Source organism: Episyrphus balteatus, chromosome 3 (genome assembly GCF_945859705.1).
Source record: "Episyrphus balteatus chromosome 3, idEpiBalt1.1, whole genome shotgun sequence".
In the NCBI taxonomy this organism is placed as follows: Eukaryota; Metazoa; Arthropoda; class Insecta; order Diptera; family Syrphidae; genus Episyrphus; species Episyrphus balteatus.
The window spans coordinates 24,477,969-24,499,014 of NC_079136.1; the positions used below are offsets into that span (position 1 = coordinate 24,477,969).

At 29.9% G+C, this 21,046-nt stretch overlaps 1 protein-coding gene across 9 annotated transcripts in view; it reads right to left on the bottom strand.

Moving 5' to 3' along the window:
* LOC129917145 (uncharacterized) overlaps nucleotides 1-21,046 on the bottom strand; it is a 131,175-nt gene that overhangs the window by 12,628 nt on the left and 97,501 nt on the right. For all 9 annotated transcript variants that reach the window (XM_055997518.1, XM_055997517.1, XM_055997516.1 and 6 more), the window contains exons 5-6: nucleotides 7,702-7,842; nucleotides 7,129-7,246 (exon numbers count right to left, since the gene is read on the bottom strand). In XM_055997518.1, the coding sequence (XP_055853493.1) occupies nucleotides 7,129-7,246; nucleotides 7,702-7,842 (259 nt within the window). The remainder of the gene's footprint in view (nucleotides 1-7,128; nucleotides 7,247-7,701; nucleotides 7,843-21,046) is intronic.

A 21,046-nucleotide genomic window follows, 5' to 3' on the forward strand; every position in this document is an offset into this window, starting at 1 on the left:
AGTACCTATATCGAAAGTAAAAATGTAGGGAAACCTACACGATCTCCAAAAAAAATCTCAATCGTATAAAATCTCCAGAAAATTTTTGACCCCATGGACTAAATCTCCATGGGGAAGGCATTCAATGGACAAAATCTCCAATAAATAATTTTTTCTCCCATTTTCTCCAAATCCCCAAAAATCACTGTAATTCAAAGTATAGACAAAATCTCCAGGAAAAAATCTAAAAAAAAAAAAAAATTTTCTCCGAGCGAAAATTCCAAAATTTCAGATGCGCAAGTTGTGTATGAAGATTTTTTTTTTGGAGATAGTGTAGGTTTCCCTTTTAAAATCATAAAGGTTCCTCTTTTAAAACGGAACAGAAAAAATAAATTATGTAAACAACCGTGACTTGAATATTCGTTGTTTGACCTACCATTCGTGTGCCTTTTAACAATGATTCTAATATACTAGAAGGATACAGCAAGTTGAACTAAGCATAATCTTTTATACAAATTTTACAAAACTTTCAAAAAGCACATTTTTAGATTTTTGAAAGATATTACAAAGTTTTTTATTGAAAAATCAAAGTTTTAAAAACTCGTTGATGAATTTTATCGAAATTTCGTTTTTTTTTTTGTGTTTATAATATTTTCTTAAAAATGTTAGAAAATTTTAATGTATGAAAAATTATTGAAAAAAAAAAAAACGGTTCCAACGATTTTCCAATTTATATAAATTTTTCCCTTAACATTAAAGCTTTTACATTAGATTTACTTTTACCACAAGAGCAATTCAAAAGGAACTCAATAACATTTTTCAAGTATTTTGATTCTAGCCATATTAACTTGAGCCATACTTTTGTTTGCTGTATCACAAAAAGTTATAAATACAGCCATGGCCAAAAGTATTAGGCACCCCAAAAAAATGCCTTTTTGAATACTTTTATTTTTTTTTTGGCTGAAATTAGTCGTATATACGTGGGTGTCTTAAATATATACAACTTTAACAATTTATCCATTGGTTCTCAAATTGTTTGAATGTGGCTTTGGGCCGATTTTACTATTTTTATCACTAATTTTGTAAATAAGTCGGGATGAATGAAACCCCAAGTCTTAATTTTTCCTCCCATGTATTAAGGAAATCATGCTTCTTCTTCAGCACCAAATTTCTTTGGAATATATTGTTGCAAAAAGCAGGTAGAAGGATTTGAACACAAGTAATTTTTTTCCAACGCACTCTCACTATATCTTGAAGGAAATTACTGCAAGTTCTTGTTTTCAGGTGAATGAGACCATGACGCAGCATTATACTGAAGCCTTCTAACTGTGAATACTTAAAGTTTTGTACAATTGGCTTCAGTTACTTCCAGTATTCAAAAAAAAAATTTTTGGGGTGCCTAATACTTTTGGCCAAGGCTGTAAATCTATAACGATTACTGATTTTGGATAGGGTGTTAATTTGAGGTTCAGTTAAATTTCCTTAAATTTGAGATCCTGACCAATTCTTTGAGTTAAATTGCTGCAAATTTAAGATTAATTTGAATAGAAAAATGTATTTTCTTGGAAGTTATACTTTAATTTAAGGATTTCAGTATACTATTTAAATAAATTTTTAAATTCCTTATAAAAATAACTTTTTACTGTATCAGCTTTTTGTTTTTGGTTCCCCCAAGAATTCAAAGTATATTGTTGAAAAAAAAAAATTAAATAAATAAACAAAACAGAAAAACTCCTTGCAACACATACATCATAACCAAACAAAAGCAAAAATTCTTATTCAAAAGCTTAAAAAAAAAAACAAAAATTTAAATAAATAAACATACTCAATTCATATTAAAAAAAAAATATATATACATATGAAAAAGAAAAACACATCCATTTTATCAATAGACATGAGAGTTATACATAGTATCTACTGTGTATCATCAGCGTATTCATTTGCGTCGAGAGAGCTCAAAAGTTGCAGTTTTTTTTTTGTTTCATATATTTTTGTTTTATTTTTAATAACACACAAAAGGCTCAAAAAACAGCATCGGCATATGAAAAAGTTTCCAACTTGTTCAATGTACAGTGTTTGTTGTATAAAAAAACTGGCAGAAAAAAAAATAAAACAAAATTCAACACAAAAGTGTAGCATGCTTCAATAAATTTACAAAACTTTGTTTATATTTATTTTATTTGTTATCTGCTTTCGTGAAAATATTTCATCTGTGCAACGAAGTTTTTTGCTTATTAGCAATTTCATTTGATGTTATATTTTTAAAACATTGATTTAAATTAATCAACAAATCATTTTGAAATCTCTGCATATATTATATTAAAAAAAAAAACACTCATACGCCGCAGTGTACCAAAACGAAAAAAAATATTACTCATACACCCGAGTGTCCCAATAGATAAATATTGCTCATTCCCAATAATTGCTCCTTTTTCTGTTAATACCGCATTGATTTTATTTTAATTGAACATAAATAAAGTAAGTGGAATGCTAAATATTATAAACTGTTGAAATTGTCAATTTTATATTTTACAATCAGTAAATAGACTCGCATAATGCGAATTAGACACTTATCTATCGTTAATTAGCACAAAATGCTAGAGGCCTCAATCAAATAAATCCTTTTATCGATAAAGCTTCTACTATATGCAGGTGTATGTTCGTAGAAATTATTAATTTATTCCAACTCAATATTCTTTTTATGGTGCTGTTTGTGTTTATGTCAAAATTTATTTTGAAATTTGCATTTCAAATGAAATTCATTAAAAACTTTTTTGATTGACATTCGATGCGGTCATGCAATGGTATAACAATTTCAGTACCTAGAAATACACGTTAATAACCTCAATTTATTCATATAGATTAAATGTATGTTTCTGGTTTGGTTTTTCCAGTAATTTCTTTTTCAAAAGCTTAATAGTGTTTTTGATTAAAATTTGTTTTTGTGGAAATGTATTTCTATCCAACTGAATTTAATATTCAAATTAATTTCAGTAAAAAATTAATTGATTTATCAAATCACACATTTTTCAGTGAATTTTCATTTTTCTTTATGTGGCATTTGAAATATATTTAATTATATTACATTTCAGATATTCTGTTCAGATATAGTTTCACAATAATATTCATGTAATTTTTAGAAATTATTTAATTTAAAAATGTTATGATTACTGGGTATAAATCATGGTCTAACCAAACATTTGGCAAATTAAAATCACAGTATCAAAAAGCAGACAAAAATATATATTTGAAAAAATGAATGGCAGTCAGGCAAGAGCTCCTCATAAAAGACTTGAAAAAACTTCAAAATTGTCATTGATTTAGGGAAAAAAAGTAATAGTTTTGGGTATTTCGGAGAGATAAAAAAAATTATTCATAAATGGAATTGGGACAGAAAATATTCTTTGCAAGGTAACAAAGGTTCTTGGGCAGAAAATACTATGAAGAGAGTGTTGAAATCTTCATATAAATGCCTTTTTGATATTATTACTTTTTTATTTACAATTTACAGTTTTCAAACAAGACCCAAAGCACCGGCTTGCAAGACGCAGAACTTAAACAATGTAATTTTTTTCAAAGCTGATTTTGAACCCAAAAGTTTTGATGCGACATTTCATCAATTATATCAACCTTTCTGCCATGCGTGAATTGCAAATTTCTACAAATAATTTCAAATTAATTCTAAAATATAAAATCTTGAAAAAAATAACCTCTTTTTTGTTGCTGATTTCTTTGATTTCTATTAGAAATTAGATATTCAAAAGAATTAAACATACGAATTCTCCTAGAATGACTTTTAAACATTGTGAAGATTCACCTATAAAAATTAAAAATTGGTGGGAAACAAAATTTGCACTCTCTTGTCACGCAAAGCAGACACTTAGGACCACTTTTATTTTTCCCGGACAGACTCACTTTATACATATATTGACGCTTTCTTGTTTAAACATGCAATTTTTTGAAAAGGAATTATTGAACATTGAATTATTGAAAGTTTTTCTTTAACTGATCTTTTGAAATTGGTTTAAATATTCCCGAAGTTTCTTAAAAAAAAAAACAACAATAAAATCTAGATTCTTAGAAATTTCAAGAAAAAACTTGTGTTGGGGTCAAATTCTGACTGTGTTAAAATTCTTTCTTCATATTTCTATTTTCAAAATTCTGCTTTACAATTATTATGCTGTTCAAAATTCTGTTAAGAAAATAAAAAAGGGTTTTGAAAATGTTAAAAACTGCGCTTATTTAAAAAATGTCCTTTTTTTTTAATAGTGTTTCTTACAATATTTTTTTTAAAGAATCCTTATCGGGAAACCGACGAAGTTACGAATACCAGAGTTACGGGCGACAGAGTTACGATCGTCAAAGTTACGCGAAACCGAAGTTACGAAAAACTAGAGTTACGAATTCTAAAGTTTTATCATTGGTCAGAACTAAATGAGTAAAGCGAAAATGGGTGTTATTTAATCTTGTAAAATTTTGATTGGATAGGTATAGATATACATATATGGTTTTGTTTTTGTAAGAAGATCGCAAAAACGTTGAAATAGAAAAAAAAACATGAGTATACTTATGTAAGTTTTGGGGACATAATTGAATTTAACTTTTTATTTGTCCAACTAATATTGCAAATACGTATTTTTTTTTCTAATAATTAATATAATTATTCATACCGCTTTGTTATTATTTATAATAAAATAATAACCAAACCACCCCTTTTTTTACAGACGTTATTTTGGTGTGGTGAACTGTTGTTGCAATTGTTGCCAACTCAAAAATCACATGTCATAGCTTAACATAACTTTAGAATTCGTAACTCTAGTTTTTCGTAACTTCGGTTTCGCGTAACTTTGACGGCCGTAACTCTGTCGCGCGTAACTCTGTTATTCGTAACTCCGTTACCATTTCATCCTTATCGATAGAAAATCAATTTTTAAAAAAAGTTACTGAAGTTATTCAAAGATTTTTAAGATAAGTATTTGCCAGCAATCATAAAAGAATTTAATTTTTGGTATTTGCCAAAAGTGCCGTTAAATAAACCATGTCTTAAAAATATTTTGATTTAAACTTCAGATATGTAAGTTATTTTTTTTTCTCGCTTATTTATTCAACATTTAAAACTTTAAAAAATTATAGCTTGAAAACCTATCCATTAATATTTTTATAAATATTATTGTGGATCACAATTTGTTTTTTTTTATTATTTTAAGTGCTTTTACGTAAAAAAATATATTTAGTTCTGATTTTTAATATCTTATTTAGCGGTTGGGTGTATGGATTTTTAAATGTAGGTACATAAATGGGTACAAAAATGGTGTTTGTATTTAAATAATATTTGAAAAACACTGTACAATTATCATTTTTTATTATTTTATCTTTTGTTTTACTTCTATAAATCCAATAAAACGCATTTTTTGTTCATTTATTAAAATAAAAAATGAAAATTATTAAAATATTTGAAAGTTGACTTGTTTTCAACTTAAATAAATTTAAATAATAATCAGTTTTAATTCTTTTAGGTAGACAAAAAAAATTGTTTTGTAAAGAGTTTTCTATAAATTGTTTTAATATAAAAAAAAATCGAAAATAAATTGTCACTGCCCAATTTATTCACACTGCATTAAATTTAAAGTCTCCATTTAAAAAGGGAAATTTTAAAATTGTTATGTAATGCAGATTTTTTATTTTTTATTGAAATATAGAGACAGAGAGTGAATAAATTGGGACTAAATATAATTTAAAAAATCTGACCGAATATTCGAAGAAAACCCCTTTAAAATTAAAAAAAATTTGCATTTGTGGTTCACCCTTATGTGCATACATCTACTTAATATATTCTAAACTAAAATTGTACTTTTTTAATTGTTCTTCAAAACTATAGTTACATTAAAAAAATTTGTACTTATAGCAAACATTTTTGATAATAAGGGTTTCTGTTTCTTATCAAACTATGCATACAAAATATAAACTGCATCAAATTGGTACATGGGCTTCCATCAACGATTTCAAAAACTAATAGTTTGCATCCTTAAACATTGTGAAATGATGTAAAAGTTCTAAGAGGTACTTCGTAAAGTCCAATAAAAAACACCACTTTAGTTTTATTTAAAATTCGTGGATGCAGTAAGTTAGAGTAGCCCATGTAGTTCAATTTTATTTTGTATTCTTTTACAGCATAAAAAAAGTCGAAGACCAGTTTTTTATTGTAGGTACTTTTTCAAAGTCCTTGAATATCTTAAAGATTCTCTTTATGATTATAAAATGCTTTTCATATTATTTTTTTTTAGCTTACTCTTCAAACCACTTTCAAGTGAATGAAAAGAATGTCGCCAAGTCATTTAAATAAAAAAGAAATACAAATGAACAAAAACTAAATTCATTGAATGAATTTTCTTTGAATTATGTCCTTTTTAAGTTTAGAAAATGAAAATATACTTCTTACTAAAGAAAAAACTACAAAAATTTGCAAAGTTTCTTTCACAAATTTTCTACTCTTTTTACTCTTTTATTTTAATCCGCTCATCCATAAAATTAAGTACACTCTAACTCCATTCAGTTAAAGATCTCCCACTTTTCCATTGGATTTATATTTCAATTAAAAATCTCTTCTTTGTGCGAAAGTTTTAATTTTGTGGCTAAATTAAAAAACTCATAAATTCTTTCATTACACATTTCACCTTTGAACTGTTGATTTGACAGCCCTCTAAGAAGTAAAAAGTTACAAAAATAAATTAATATTTCCTCCATTAACAAAAAAAAACAGAAATCAAATCTACAAAACTTCTGAGAACCACAGAAATTGAATATGAAATGAATTTCCCTTTCAACATTTTTCTGTACATTTGAGTAGGAAAAGTTAATTAAATATTTGATGCTGGTCCTTAATTGAAATTTTTTTTTCTTATTCGTTTTTTTCCTGGAAATTAACTCGCCACTCAAAATTGAATACAATTCCATTAACTACAAAGTAGATTGTTACATTTTTCTATACACAATTTGGCATCTTACCAATAAAAGAAAAAGGACAGAGCTTTAGGTTTGGGGTTACAGGTTAAGCATTAGGGATGACATTTCGGTACACAAAAAAAAAAAAACAAATTTAAAAAAGAATAAAAAAACGTGCACTTAATTTACAATTTGCAAATTACTTACTGGCTAAATAATCGGAGGACGACACAAATTATAATAAACATCAATGCCATTCCTACCAGAACGCCAATCATAGCCGGGTCAACGTAGGTCTCGTTCCTCTGTTTGTTGTTGGTGCCAGCTTTGCAACGAGAGGGAAAATAAAAAAAAATTAAATCGAAAATTAAATTCCATATGAAACCAGGACGAAAACGAACAAAAAAAAAATGATGTCCTACATTTGGAATTGAAAACAGAAAATGTCAACCAGTTGCCTCAATTAAAATTAATTTGAATACAAACCCCTATTGGGAAAAAAAGGAGGTGGCTAGGGGATGGTTGGCTGGGTTCAGGGTTACCAAAGAATACCAAAAAATAAAAAAAAAACTAAAAAAAAACATTTAAGAATAAAAAAATCCTGTTCACATTAAAAACTGTTATTTTATTAAGAAAAAAATAAAGTTTATAAAGAATAAAACGGTGCCCCTTAAAAAGCTCCAAATAAAAATAAAATAATGCAAAATAAAATAATAATTCCATTAAACTTAAATAAATTCGGTTGGTAACTCTGGTTTCATACAGGCTTTTGCTCCTCACCTGTGCATTCGAATACGCCTTCCTTGTTGAGAATCGGCACCATTTCGAAACGACACACACATCGACCATCGCGGCATTCGGTTTGGAAATTTTGCGATTCGCATTGCTCGTTGAAGAAGCAGGACTCGTTGACGGCAGCCTCTGAAAATATAGAACAAAAAAAAAACAAAGTCAACAACAAATGAATCTCAGAAGTGGGATGAATGGGTGAATGAAATTAATGAAGCGTTTATATTTAGTGACTTGGTTTAGTTTAGTCTGCTGTTGTTGTATGCTGCTGCTGGCTGGCTTCTGTCAGTTTATTGGTTTTTTATTAATTGCTTTTGATTCATCAATATGCTAAATGTTCTAAATGGTTTGGAAAATTCATTCAAAAGTGTTTAGGGATTTAAGTTGTGGCAGAACACACACGCGTGCCGCATGGCAGTGCAAGTAATTTATATTGCATTTAAAAATAATTTATACTTTGTTGCATTTTAAAGCATTTATCTGGCGAGGAAAATTATTTAAGTTTGGTCTTATTAGTCTATTTGGTCGATTGCTGTAACTATTTGCTTGAACGATGATATTTGGTATAACTTTATTAATTTTTGTTGAATAAAAAGAAAATTTCTTCCCACACGAGCCAATAATAGTTCACAGATTTCAAAAATATGTGCTGCTGTGTTTCAAAAAGTATTCAAAACAGAAATGAAATAACACCCAAATTTGGGGAATTTTTTCAATGAGAAATAAGTCAATAACACCAAAGATGAAAGTTTTAAAATATGAATGAAATATGTAGGTAGACAAATTGAAATGAAATAAAAGGATTTAAGAATTTACAGAAAATCAACTTTTAAACTCAGGGACAAAGTCGACAGGCCAAAAGTCTACGATGGACTAACGTATATTCATATTCAACCTATGTTGGATACACCACTGTTTTTATTTTGGGAATAATGTAACCATGAAATAAGATTACAATTTGAGATAGAAACAAGTCATCAAGAGCCCATTAAATAAATTCTTAAATTTAAGAAATTGTTTCAACTAACAAAGCTTCCCATCTCATAAAATTTGGGATGCTAAATAATTTTTGGTGTTGGGAAGTTATTTCGTTGGGGAATTATTTCATCTTTTTTTCTAGGCAATGTATGCAATAAATAACACTAAACTTTCTAAATTTGTTCTTAGCTGATTACACTGGTCGGCAAAAAACTAAAAAAAGTCGGGAGCAAGAACTTTATAAGGTGATTTTGATTGACTTTAGTGTGCTGAATTCAAAACTGTTTACAGATTTTTTCTATCACGTCCAGTTTTTGAGCTATACTCATCACTATTTTCGCTATAAAGCTTCAAAAACTAATTTTTAATTGAGTTTTTTTTTATGTTTAGTCAAAAATATATATTTTCCGTAATATGTTGCTCTTAATAAGTCCAAATCAGAAGACGCAAGATGGAATTTGATTCAAAAAACCATTCATTACTTTGAAAAAAATAATCAAGATTTTGAGATATCTATCATAAATTTCTTTTTTTAATATCTTTGAGAAAAAAAATAATTTTGAAAAAATATAAATACCCTTAGAACGTGCTAATATGGCGTTTTGAGATTGCATAAGTAGTTTTACAAAAAAAAAAAATTAACGGTGATGTAATTCGATGTCAAATGTACCCAAAAAAACGCGTTTTTGATTTATTAATATTTAATTATTTCAAAAACGTGACGTGCCAGTGAAATTTTGACTTCAAAATCGGACTTAGCACACAAAATTCCTCTCGAAAAGTAGGGTTTGGTTCTTGCTCTATATCCGTTGCCGACCAGTGTTATTGAAGCTACAAAAAAAGCATCAAACCGTTACAAGGACATAAGCTCACAGGACTTTAGTCCTCCCACTGCCATACTGCCATTGAAGGTGTAATGAAACTCAAATTTGCTTATTTTATTATAATATAATTAGAAAATACAGGGTGTTCCGGAATGAGATAAGGGCATTTTGGGGAATGGGCCTTGGCTATACTCTGAGAAAAAAATAGTTCCAAAATAACTCTCTTGATACCCTTTAGTGATGATTTAAGAAAACGCTTACTTTTGTATGCATTTACTCATGTTAATTTCTCCTTTAATACTTATGATAGAAACTTCATTAATGTCTTGATTTTAAGAAGAAATGCTATTATTTGTAACTGCATATAAAAAATGATAATATCTTTTTAATTTTTAAATGGTATTAATTTTTTCTTACCCACCATAATTTTTGACTTTGAGGTGTTTTATAAATTTATTCTTGTGAAGAAAACAAAATTGAACAAAAAAGTTTTATACAATCTTTAAAAAATGTTTTTTTTTTGCTTTAGTCAAAAATGGGTAAAAATTAAAAATTTATTTTTGTAATATGAGTTTATTTCTTTTGAAGACCTAGTTACAACAATAATTTTAAGTTTGCTACTTGATTTTATGTGCTTGATGGAGCCCGTTTTTTGGATTTCATTGCGAATATCTCATTCCATTCGGGACACCCTGTATATTTTATATATGCCATCATCAGCAACACGATGCTGACGGCGGATAGTAGACCAGCCAAAATGCATTCAATAAAGCTCAATTCACAATAATTGCTTTAAATAAATTATAAAAATGTTTGTTTTTGAAATAAATAGTTTTCAAAACATTAAATAAAAATTGAATTAAAACTTGTAATTTCTAAAAAATGGTATTTCCAATTTTCGCATGAAGATTATATTTGAGAAACTACGAAAATATATTCCAAAAAAAACTATAAACAAAAAAACTTATTACTCAGTCCAAGTGCATTTGTTATTTGATAGATTGAAAGGCCAATATATTCAACAGCTTTTCGGCGAGATCTACGCTTCATCAACAGCACTAGAAAGCTGAGGATCACACCGGAATCTGAAAGTCATATTGTCGACAATCCAGGAAACTGATGCTATTTTCTGTCTTTAGGGCTCATCCTCAAAAAGTGGCAGAAATATTTCTGTAATAAGCAAGTCTACAAAGAAATCAAAATTGATGTACTGAAGAAGTATCTTATACCATCGGCAAAGAAACGTCATCCTTGCCAGGAACCAGTCGATGAGAAAGACCACAAAAATATAAATGAGGATAAAATCAATATTCAGCAACATTTGTACGAAACTGGAAAGTCTTTTAAATTTCTTATCTTTTTCCTTATTTTATAATGTGACCATGACATTATACACGACAAATCTTCAAATCAGTACAATCTTTGTGTCATTCGAAAAGAAATAAAATCCAAGTGTTAATTCATTTTCAATGTTCTTTTTGGCAAAACTCCATTTATTAAACAAACAAATACACACACAAACAAAAGAAAAAGAAAGGCTACCAATGTGCATGATTTTATTATTTCTTTCTTTTCCTTATACCAATCTCAAAGCAAACCTATGATGACAAAAATTTTTCAATGACGACAACGAAAACAACCAAGGCCGCATTTGGAACGGATGCGATGCACCATCATCATCACCATCAGGAGAGAGAAAAAGTCACGTCTTGATAGAAAATCCCTCATCTGACGTTACCAGTTTCGAAATAAAAACTTTATGCTCTACTTACGTACAAAATGCCTCTTCTTCCATGTTAATGGACATAAAGAACAATTTTCAATAGAATAAGATGAAGAACGACAGACAAAAAAAAAAAAAAAAAAAATCCTAAGGATTCTCTCCTGGATTTGTGTAAAGAATAACATTTACCTTCTTCATAACGCACACTTTGCATAAAATCAACACCCGACCTGACACAGCCAGCCACTGTTGTAGGTCATTTTCCTTGAAGCCAATCGATTTCAGAAAAGGATCAAACTCTCTCACATCTCTCATTTAAAGAGGCCATAAGTACCTTTATGTATACCTATATAGAGAAAGTCAAACACACTTATGTAGCTTTTGCTCCTATATATCAGCAGTCTCCTTTCGTCATCTGCACTAGGGCTGTAAAAGTAACGACAAAATGAGTACCCGCATGTATACGTTACTTTTGGTTCTAGTACCCGCATCAACGATATCGTTACTCGTTACTTTCGTTACTTTAGGTATATTTCGTATGTTTCGCATGTTTCGTATGTTTCGTATGCTTCGTATGCTTCGTATATTTCGTATATTTCGTATGTTTCGTATATTTCGTATATTTCGTATATTTCCTACATTTGGTATTTTTGTTATGTCTCACGATTTACGTTAAGAACTTATTATTTTGGTTGTTTTTTTTTTTATATATATTAAAAGTAAAAACGACATTAAAAATTTAATAATGCAAGATTTTGAATGACAAGAAATCTTTTTTAAAATGGTATACAAATATTCTCTAGCTCAACTAGCTTAGCAAAGAGTAAAGTTTTCAAGAATCTGCTTTCAATATCAGATTTTCGATGTACCTAAAAGTAATTTTTTTTTTTTAAGATATGAATGTGCCGGTGCTGAATAAAGTTTTTACCAGAAATAGTTAAATAGAATCATAAAAAAAATTCGTTAAACCCATAAAAAGGATGATTTTATATGTTCTTATGAATTCAAATCTTAATTAATAGATACTTTGATATACAAGGCTAATATTTGCATTTAAATTAAAGGTCAAAATTGTAAAATACAAAAAATGTGCTTACAGAAACTTTTTTTGGTCAAATGGACTTATCATGTTTTGAAAATAAACGATTCAATTAAGAAACCAAACAATTCAAGATTCAAATAAGAATATACGAACACGCCCATGTTTCGTTTCCTCCCGGTCCAAACTTAAAAATTGTCATTGCAGCCAACCTAAAATAAAAAACCATTCAATCATTTCATTCAATCACATTCATTCCATATTCTCATTCAAAGTTGTCGTCACTCGTCACTCATGTCAGACACCACCTCACCACACACAAGCAAGAAAGTAGTACCTACTTGAAATCAAAAGAAAAAAAAAACAAAAACTTTAAAGCACGAATAAAACCAAAATTGTAATTATTTGTTTGAATCAAACTAAAGAATAAAATAAATTAAACAAATCAAACAAAGGAAAAGAAAAATTCTTTTTATTAATTACAAAAGGAAAAAAGGAGAAAACAGAATACAAGTACGGCTACGACCCAACAGATGCAGTGTACCATTTTGTTTTTGTTTCACATTTCGTATACCTATCCAAATTGGTATTCTAATTGGAATGTATCTACACTACACTCAAACACACTTTCACATAATTCACTCCACACGCACATGTCCATAAAAAACAGGTACGAAAGAGAAAGAAACAGAATTCTTATTTACCCCTTTTGATAAACATACACAAAAACAGAACAACAAAATCGTAAAATACATAAATGATGATACCGAACCGATACGAGATGCGAAATAATGCGCACACGACAAATGCAGTGTAGAGTGTACCATTTTGTTTTCGTTTCGCATTTCCAAATTTGTATTGGAATTGGAGTATCGTCGTTACTCGTATGTTCCTTATTTTTCGTATGTTTCGCACGTTTCGCACGTTTCGTATGTTTCGCATGTTTCGTTACTTGTTCAGTACTAGTAACGAAACATACGAGTAACGAAATTATTTGGGCAGTAACGTTTCGTTACTCGTTACTGAAGTGAATACCCGCATTTAAGTAACGAATACATACGGTTTGCTACAGCTCTAATCTGCACTGATGAAGGAGTCGCCGCCGCCGTCGCACAGTGGGACGACCCATAGCAATAAATAAAAAAGTCATCTATTTTAGCGGTACTTTTGAGTGATTGGTAGGACATCTTAAATATGTACTTAGTCTAAATGCGTTAAAATTATTTGGAATTGTAAACTCGTGCAAAAGTTACAGAGCGGCAAACAGTGACTAGTGGAAATTTTTCATAGACAGTGTTTTTTTTTAATTATAATTTAAATTTATTGCTAATCTTATTGTGCGCATAACTAATAATTATGCCATGGATATTAATATTGATAAAGGTATAATAAATCATATTTTGATATAAAAAATTGTGTTTACATCGTGGTTTATTTAATATGAAGTCTGGAGTGCATGAATTTTTTATTAAATGTGAATTTCGGATTTAAGTGAGGTTTTTAAAAATCGCTTAAATTTTCATATTGATATTTTTCTTGTTTTGTGATGCTCTATATGTATATTAAGTAAATCATGAAAAGAAGTTTTGCGCAAATTTGCTCTTTTTTAATTATTGACGTTTTTGTAGGCTTAACTCCAACAATCAAAAATTGTGATCTTTTAAAAACGTGGATTGAAAGTAAGAAATCCGCAAAAATAATGAGTTTGATGTTTACTAAGCAATCCAATTTGCAACTGAAAATCAAAATAAAGCTTAAGAAACATTAAAAAAAATCAGAAAAAATAAAAGTTGAACTCCAAAAAAAAAGTTCGCTGCTCAGCTCTTTTATTTCCATAGCAGGTGGGGGAGAGGGCATTTATAGCGGGTTGCTACATGTACTTTTGAGTTTATAATATAGATATTAAATGTAATAAGTGATAACAGGCAAAATAATAAGTTTCCAATCATTAAAACAAGAGATATTAATTTCGCCGTTTTTCCCATACACTCGTCCCACTGTGCGTCGCCACCAGACTCTCCCCTCAACCCAACCAAACCAATTTATCCTTATTCAGGTTTAATATGGTTTCTGGTTCAAGGAATTTAAATCAATTTACTTGGCGTCAGCCTTTCTCCGTATTGGTTCGATTTTACTATACAAGCTCTAATGTTAACCATGTGTTTGCAAAATTCAAACACAACGATAACCCATTGCACGTTACGAAAACATCGATGTAATTTAAAGATTATTTACACTTTGATGAACGATGATGTAGGGATTGTGTTTGTGTTTGTGTGTGTGAGTGTTGAAATACAAGTGTATGTGTAATTTGAACAGATGCAATGCTTAACCGTTCAGAATGAATTGGAAAAGTCATGGTTTAATGGAATAACCCATTAAATGTCGATATCTTGTGGTGCATCTCCGTTTACATTTCAAAGAGTTGAGCAATCTAATAGTGTGCCATGACATACTCTAGAGTCTGTCATTAGAAATCCAAGTTTTAACTTAAGTATGTTCCTGACACAAACTCAATTAATTTGTCTACCTTTAAGTAGGTACTAGGAAAGAAAATTGAATTTTTTACGGATTTTTGTATGACGTTGTTTGCCTTAGAAAATGCTATTTACTTTGAGAAGAAATAATTAAAATTCAATTAAAAATGTCACCGTGTTTATCTATCTACTATTGCAATCCGTTAAGAAGTTCTGAAGATTTTAAATAAATAGTTCAGGTGCAAGAAAGAGATTAATTCGCTAAGCGCTATTCGACATGTTTTTGTCCATTCATTGACATTATTGAGAGCATTTTTCGATTAAATATTTGATTCGTTAGTCGTTTTGCCTTCTGCTAGTTTTGGCAGTATTGTCAGCAAAAGTAAAATGCAAGGTACTAAACTGGACCTAGAACACTACCTTTTGGTACCCCAGCCACTTTAAGATTTGAATAATCATTTCCGTGTCTTAAACGGACAAATCTGTTTTCTTCTTCTGTCCTTCAGACAGGAATTGTCTAAATTTGAATATGAGGTTTTTGAAAAACATCTAAAAAAAACAGCTGAAAGACCTTTTTTCAATAATTTCTGTGAATCTGTGCACTTGAGCAATCTTCTAATGCTTGCTTGTGAATCCGAACTCGTGTGTAAGACCTTTTTGTTCTATTAATTTGCTGATAACAATGAATAGATATTTTTTTTTAAAAACTTTCGATATTACAAGAAAAAAAGAAATGAGCATGTACAATTTCTTTCAATGTTTCAAGACCATTAGAACTTTTGCGATTGTTCATTGGTTTGGAATATGTTTGAATCTAAGAGTAAATAAACTAATAAGTTTGCAGTATTAAAGACGTTTACTGGAGCTTTTTTGGGTTTAGCTTCTTAATTTCTTTGCTTAGTTCGGGAACCTTAACCTTGTGATTTGTGCCGATAAACAAAGTTCAGGCAAAGTTCAGTTCTGTAAGACGAAAAGAATTGACATCTCTTGGGAATTTTAAAGGTCTAATATATGAGCCTTTCTCAATCAATTCGAAGATGAATTAGTCTGACATACTTCAAAACATCATGGAAGATATGTCTCATCCATGAAAAAAAAATAGATTTATGGAGCTATTAGCTAAATCAAGGCCTGATATTGGCAGGGTAATAGCTATATGGTCTACAGGTGAGCACACGGCTTAGCTCGGCATATCGTACAATGTCTATCGTCGAAGTTGTAAGGCTTAACAAGAGAAAAAGACACTAGAACATGTTCTCTGCATCGAACCCAGATCTCTGGCGTCATAGTCTGTTTCGAATTTATCATCGCACCACGGGCTACTACCTTTCTAAATATGAACCAAAGCTTTAGACAGTAACCGTCAAGTAAACTTCATGAGCAATGAATATAATTTGGCACCCATACATTCCAAACCTGTCAAGCTCTTAAAAGGAGCAATACCCACACGGTCACAAGCGAGTATCATCCACGATAACGCAGTTAAGTTAGAGACTATGATAAACATTTACCATCTAAATGAGAACTGAAGCCTTAGACATTAGCCTGTCACGAATACGGCTTCTGCTTTGTACGATGGATACAATTCCAGAAGTAGGTTCAATAAGGCCAAAATTCAGCGACATTCACAGTAGCCTTTAGAGCAAAAGAAATGCTCACTGGCTTCCCTGATGGACGAAGTCGTCTGTTGGATCTGCGTTGCTGAATTGGAGTCAGAATCAAGCATAGCGGAAATCAGAGTGACAAAAGTCGTCCAACAATTAAAATATCAATTTTGATATGATTGACATTTTACTTGTGATATAGGTACTATACTATAGGGCAAGTTTAGGATTCGTAAAAAAAATCGAACTCGAGATAACAATTTTACATGACATTACGATGATGGAGAATGCCAAAAAAGTGGGTCCGGCAATTCTGTCTGTCTGCCCGTCTGTCTGTCTGTCTGTCTGTCTGTCTGTCTGTGTGTACCTCGAGCTACCACCTAAACTAATAGAGCGATTTCCTTCAAACTTGGAAGTTAACAGTTTTGGGTGATTCCCTAGACTAGAGGACAAATTGAAATTTTTTTTTTAGGACCAAAACTAACGGTACCTTTCATATAACGGAAATAGAAAAGTTAATTTTTTCAAAAACGGCTGTAACTATTTTGACTAAAATTTTTGTGTGTAGTGCAACACATAAAAGCTTCCTTTGGAAATAAAAAAAATATTTTTTGAACCGTTATTAACGGTACCTGCCATAGAATGATTTTTTTTGATTTATGAACTTCTCGTAAACGACAAAACATATGTCGACCAAAATTTTTGTACAGAAACGTTTAACCTATCGTTATTTAAAAAAATTTTAAATTTTTCAAAAAACACATTTTTAAATTTTTAAAAAATATTTCAAAATTTTTTTTTTGAAAAATCAATTTTTTGGAAACGGGTTGGTAAAAAATTTTGAAATTCCGTTTTTATGTGTAAATTATTTATTTCTTCAAAATGGCATACCAACTTTTTTTTGAAAAATGTTAGAAATTTTTTATATATAAAAAATTATTTTTTAAAAAAACGGCTCTAACGATTTTTGAAAAAAATTTTCTAAAAATTCTTTTTTATACAAGAAATAAAATGGCATACTTAGTTTTTTGTATATAAAAAAAGATTTTATTTATTTTCCACTTATGAAATTCCGTGAAAATATCATATACAGGGGCGTATCGAGAGGGGGGCAAATCCGAGTCGGCAAATCAGTCGGCAAAAAAATTATCGCTCTCTTGTCGCCTATACGAGGTACGATTTGCCGAGTCGGGAAATTAGTCGGCAAAAAAATTATCGGCAAATCATATTTTGTACGACATAAGTGAATGTATTTAAAATTTGGCTATAGCTGTTGTCGCGTATACGAGATACGATTTGCCGAGTCGGCAAATTAGTCGGCAAGTTGATCGCCAAAAAAACTTTTTTACGTACATAGGTATTTAAAATTTTTTGAAACATCATAGAACTCGTCGGTTACCAAAGAGAATTGATGGAAATGCTGAAACCCCTTTGTTTTTAATTTGGAAACATTTTATAGAAAAGAGTTCAAAATGGTTCTTCAAACTTTTACGTCACGCGTAAAAGATAATTTAACAGATAATTTCACCATTTTTGAACCTTTCTTAAAAATCTTTAAAATACCTGCTTCTAGAGCCAATGCCACAATAGAATTAGTGGAATCTATTGTGGAATTGGATCCTATTTTTTTTTAAGAAGATGTGGCATGCAACTTATCTGAATTGCAAATTCTTCTTTTCTCTTGCAACGAATGCTCAAATTTCGACGACATTACCAAAGAGGTATTTAAACTAAGAAACGTAATTCCGTTAGCTTTCAAGTTAGTTTGCTACATGTTAACCGCTCCTGTGACGTCAGCTTCTTGTGAGCGCTCATTTAGCAAACTTAAAATAGTTCTCAATTATTTACGTACGACAACGACCATGGGCGATGAAAGGTTAAATTCGTTGATGCTGCTATATATAGTTGATAAAATTCAACTAAGCGAAGTTGTCGATAAATGGGCATTGTTAAAACATCGTAGGGTTAAACTTTAAATGAAAAATCTATTTTATGTATATATTTTATGTTAATTGTTTTCAAATTAATAATTTTAATTTTAAAGACTCAAATCAAAGACTCAAATATTAAAGACTACAGTTGTGCATAATTTATTTTCTTTTACCAAAAATTTTCTTTTTATTACTAAAGAATGTATAAAGTTTATTTTTTTTGTTCTGTTATAAAAGATAATTATTTTAATAATAAAATTCTTAATCGTGAAAATTATAGTTTTATTTCTTTTTTTCTGATTTGATTCCCAATATTATTAAAAAAACTTTCGGATGCAGTCGGCAAATTCATAAAATGAGTCGGCATTTCACTGAATCTCACCCCCCCCCCCCCCCATGGCTTGGACCCTCGCTACGCCCCTGATCATATACCTTATTTTGTTCAATGAAAAGCTTTAACATTAGAGTAACTTTTACCATAAGAGCAAGTACGTGCGACCCCAGTCGTGCAATTTATTTAATTTTAGGTGGATAATAAAAAATTCATAATATTTTTCAATTATTTGGATTAAGAAATTGATAATAAAATATTAAAAAAATTTCAAAAAAATGTCATATTTAAATATCCTGGTAAAAAAAATATTGTTTTGATATTTTCATTATCATAAATCACATTTTATAGAGCATTTTTTGCTGATATTTAAAAAATGTTAAATTGATATTGTTTTTTTTTTTGTTCGGTGTAATACTAAACACACCATTACAATACTTAGTTCATGCAGGTATGTTCAGACCAACAATTTCTCATGGGCAAAATGATCAGAAACTCTTTTTCAATGCAAAAACTAAAAAGAATTACGAAAGTGCCGATTCCACATATGTGATTTTTTCTGTACTGTTTTCCCAAAAACTTCACTATTTGACTTTTAGCACTTTGCCGTAAAAGCGACGATATTTGCAGAATTACATTACTTAAATATTATTATACTGATTTGTTCGCACTGTTCAGAATTTTGTTTGGCTTTTTACTTGCTCTATAGGTACGGTGACCATATATCTGGAAGCGAAACCCGGGACAGATAAAAAATTCGTTGGATTGTTTTGAAAATATTGATTTTTCAAAAAAAATTAAATTTTTTTAAATGAGTTTTCATAATTCGTCCTTATTTTGATATCAAGATTGCCTAAACGATTTTATGGGAGCGTTTTTGTTGAAATCATTTAAGTCGCATTCATAATCAGAAATCAAGAAAATGGTTTTATAATAATGTCTGTTAATAACTTCTAAAAAAATATTTTTTTTATCAAAATCGGGAGAGCTGTTTTTACATATTAATTTTATTGTAAATGATTTTGAAATTGTATGGTCTTTAACAAAACTTTTAACATGTCCTTAAAAGTTTTGAAATTTATCTGGGTTCTGTACTCTTCCATGGCTATGTTGATCTTTATACAAAACCAGCACAACGAAATCGTAAAAGAAAATTTTGCTTTTCGTTGCACAATACGTATCTAAGGCAACGAAATTCTTACTTGTGCTAGAATGTATGGAGAGTTTTCAATCGTTTGTCACTCCCACTTATTTGTTCAGGCAATTTTTCTTGCAGCAAAAGTTTTTTGACTTTGGAGACTTAGAAACATTTTTAGCTTAATGCTTTATCCACTGTTTTCTTGTTTTCCGTACAAAGCATTTAAAATATTGAATATAAAAATCAGAGAATGTGCAAATACGGGACAATCACGGGACAAATTACAAAATACGGGACAATTATACGTCCCGGGTTTCTTAAATAAAAACCCGGGACAAGCTGTAGAAATACGGGACAGTCCCGGGTAAACCGGGACGGATGGTCACCGTATCTATAGGGCAAGTATTGGTTTCGTGTCGAAAAAAAAATGAGGTTTTAATAAAAACCAAACAACTGTCTGTGCGTCCATCTGTACACATTTCCACAGCCTAAACGGGTGGATGGATTTTCTTCAAATTTGGTACAGATGATTTTTATAGAATTTTGAAAGTTGATTTTTTTTTTTTTTGTTTTTTTATACCTCGTTTAGAACGTATACCTCCCATACAAAAAAATACGATATTACGAATTTCTCGAAAACGGCTTAAACGATTTTGATTAAACTTTGTATACGTAATATTTAAAGCAGTGGCAATAAAACTGCATTTTTATTTTTTCTCAAAAAAGTCAAATAACAAAAAAAAATTTTTTTCATTTAACAAAATTTTGCCTTAAATGTCGGCTCTTCCCAATATCAATTTTTTAAAAATTTAGATCCAGCTTTTAAAATCTACAAGTAGACTAACATAAAAGTGCTTTGAACTGCAAGAGCAAGTACGTGCGACCCCAGTCGTGCATTTTATTTAATATTTCATATCTTACAAAAATATATGATAAATTTAATCATGTAACAATTTTACCTTTAAATTAGGGTGGCAAGGTTGCAAAAGTTTTAATTTTCGGTATCAACTCATCTTTCGTTTGATTTTATCCCCTAATCTTAGGAGCTATGTAACTCGACGGCCTGCACTTGAACTATAATAGAGGAATCTAGTGGAATACGTTTTTGAAATTGGGAGTATTTCTTACAAAACTTTCAGAAATCGTTGATATGCTGAGATATGTCGCGTCGCTGGAAAAGAAAAGTAACATATTATAAATAATATGTACACATGTACACTTTGCCTTTCAAACGACGATACTTTCTACTTATCACAGGGAAGAAAAGAAGAGAGAGAGCAAAAAATAGGCA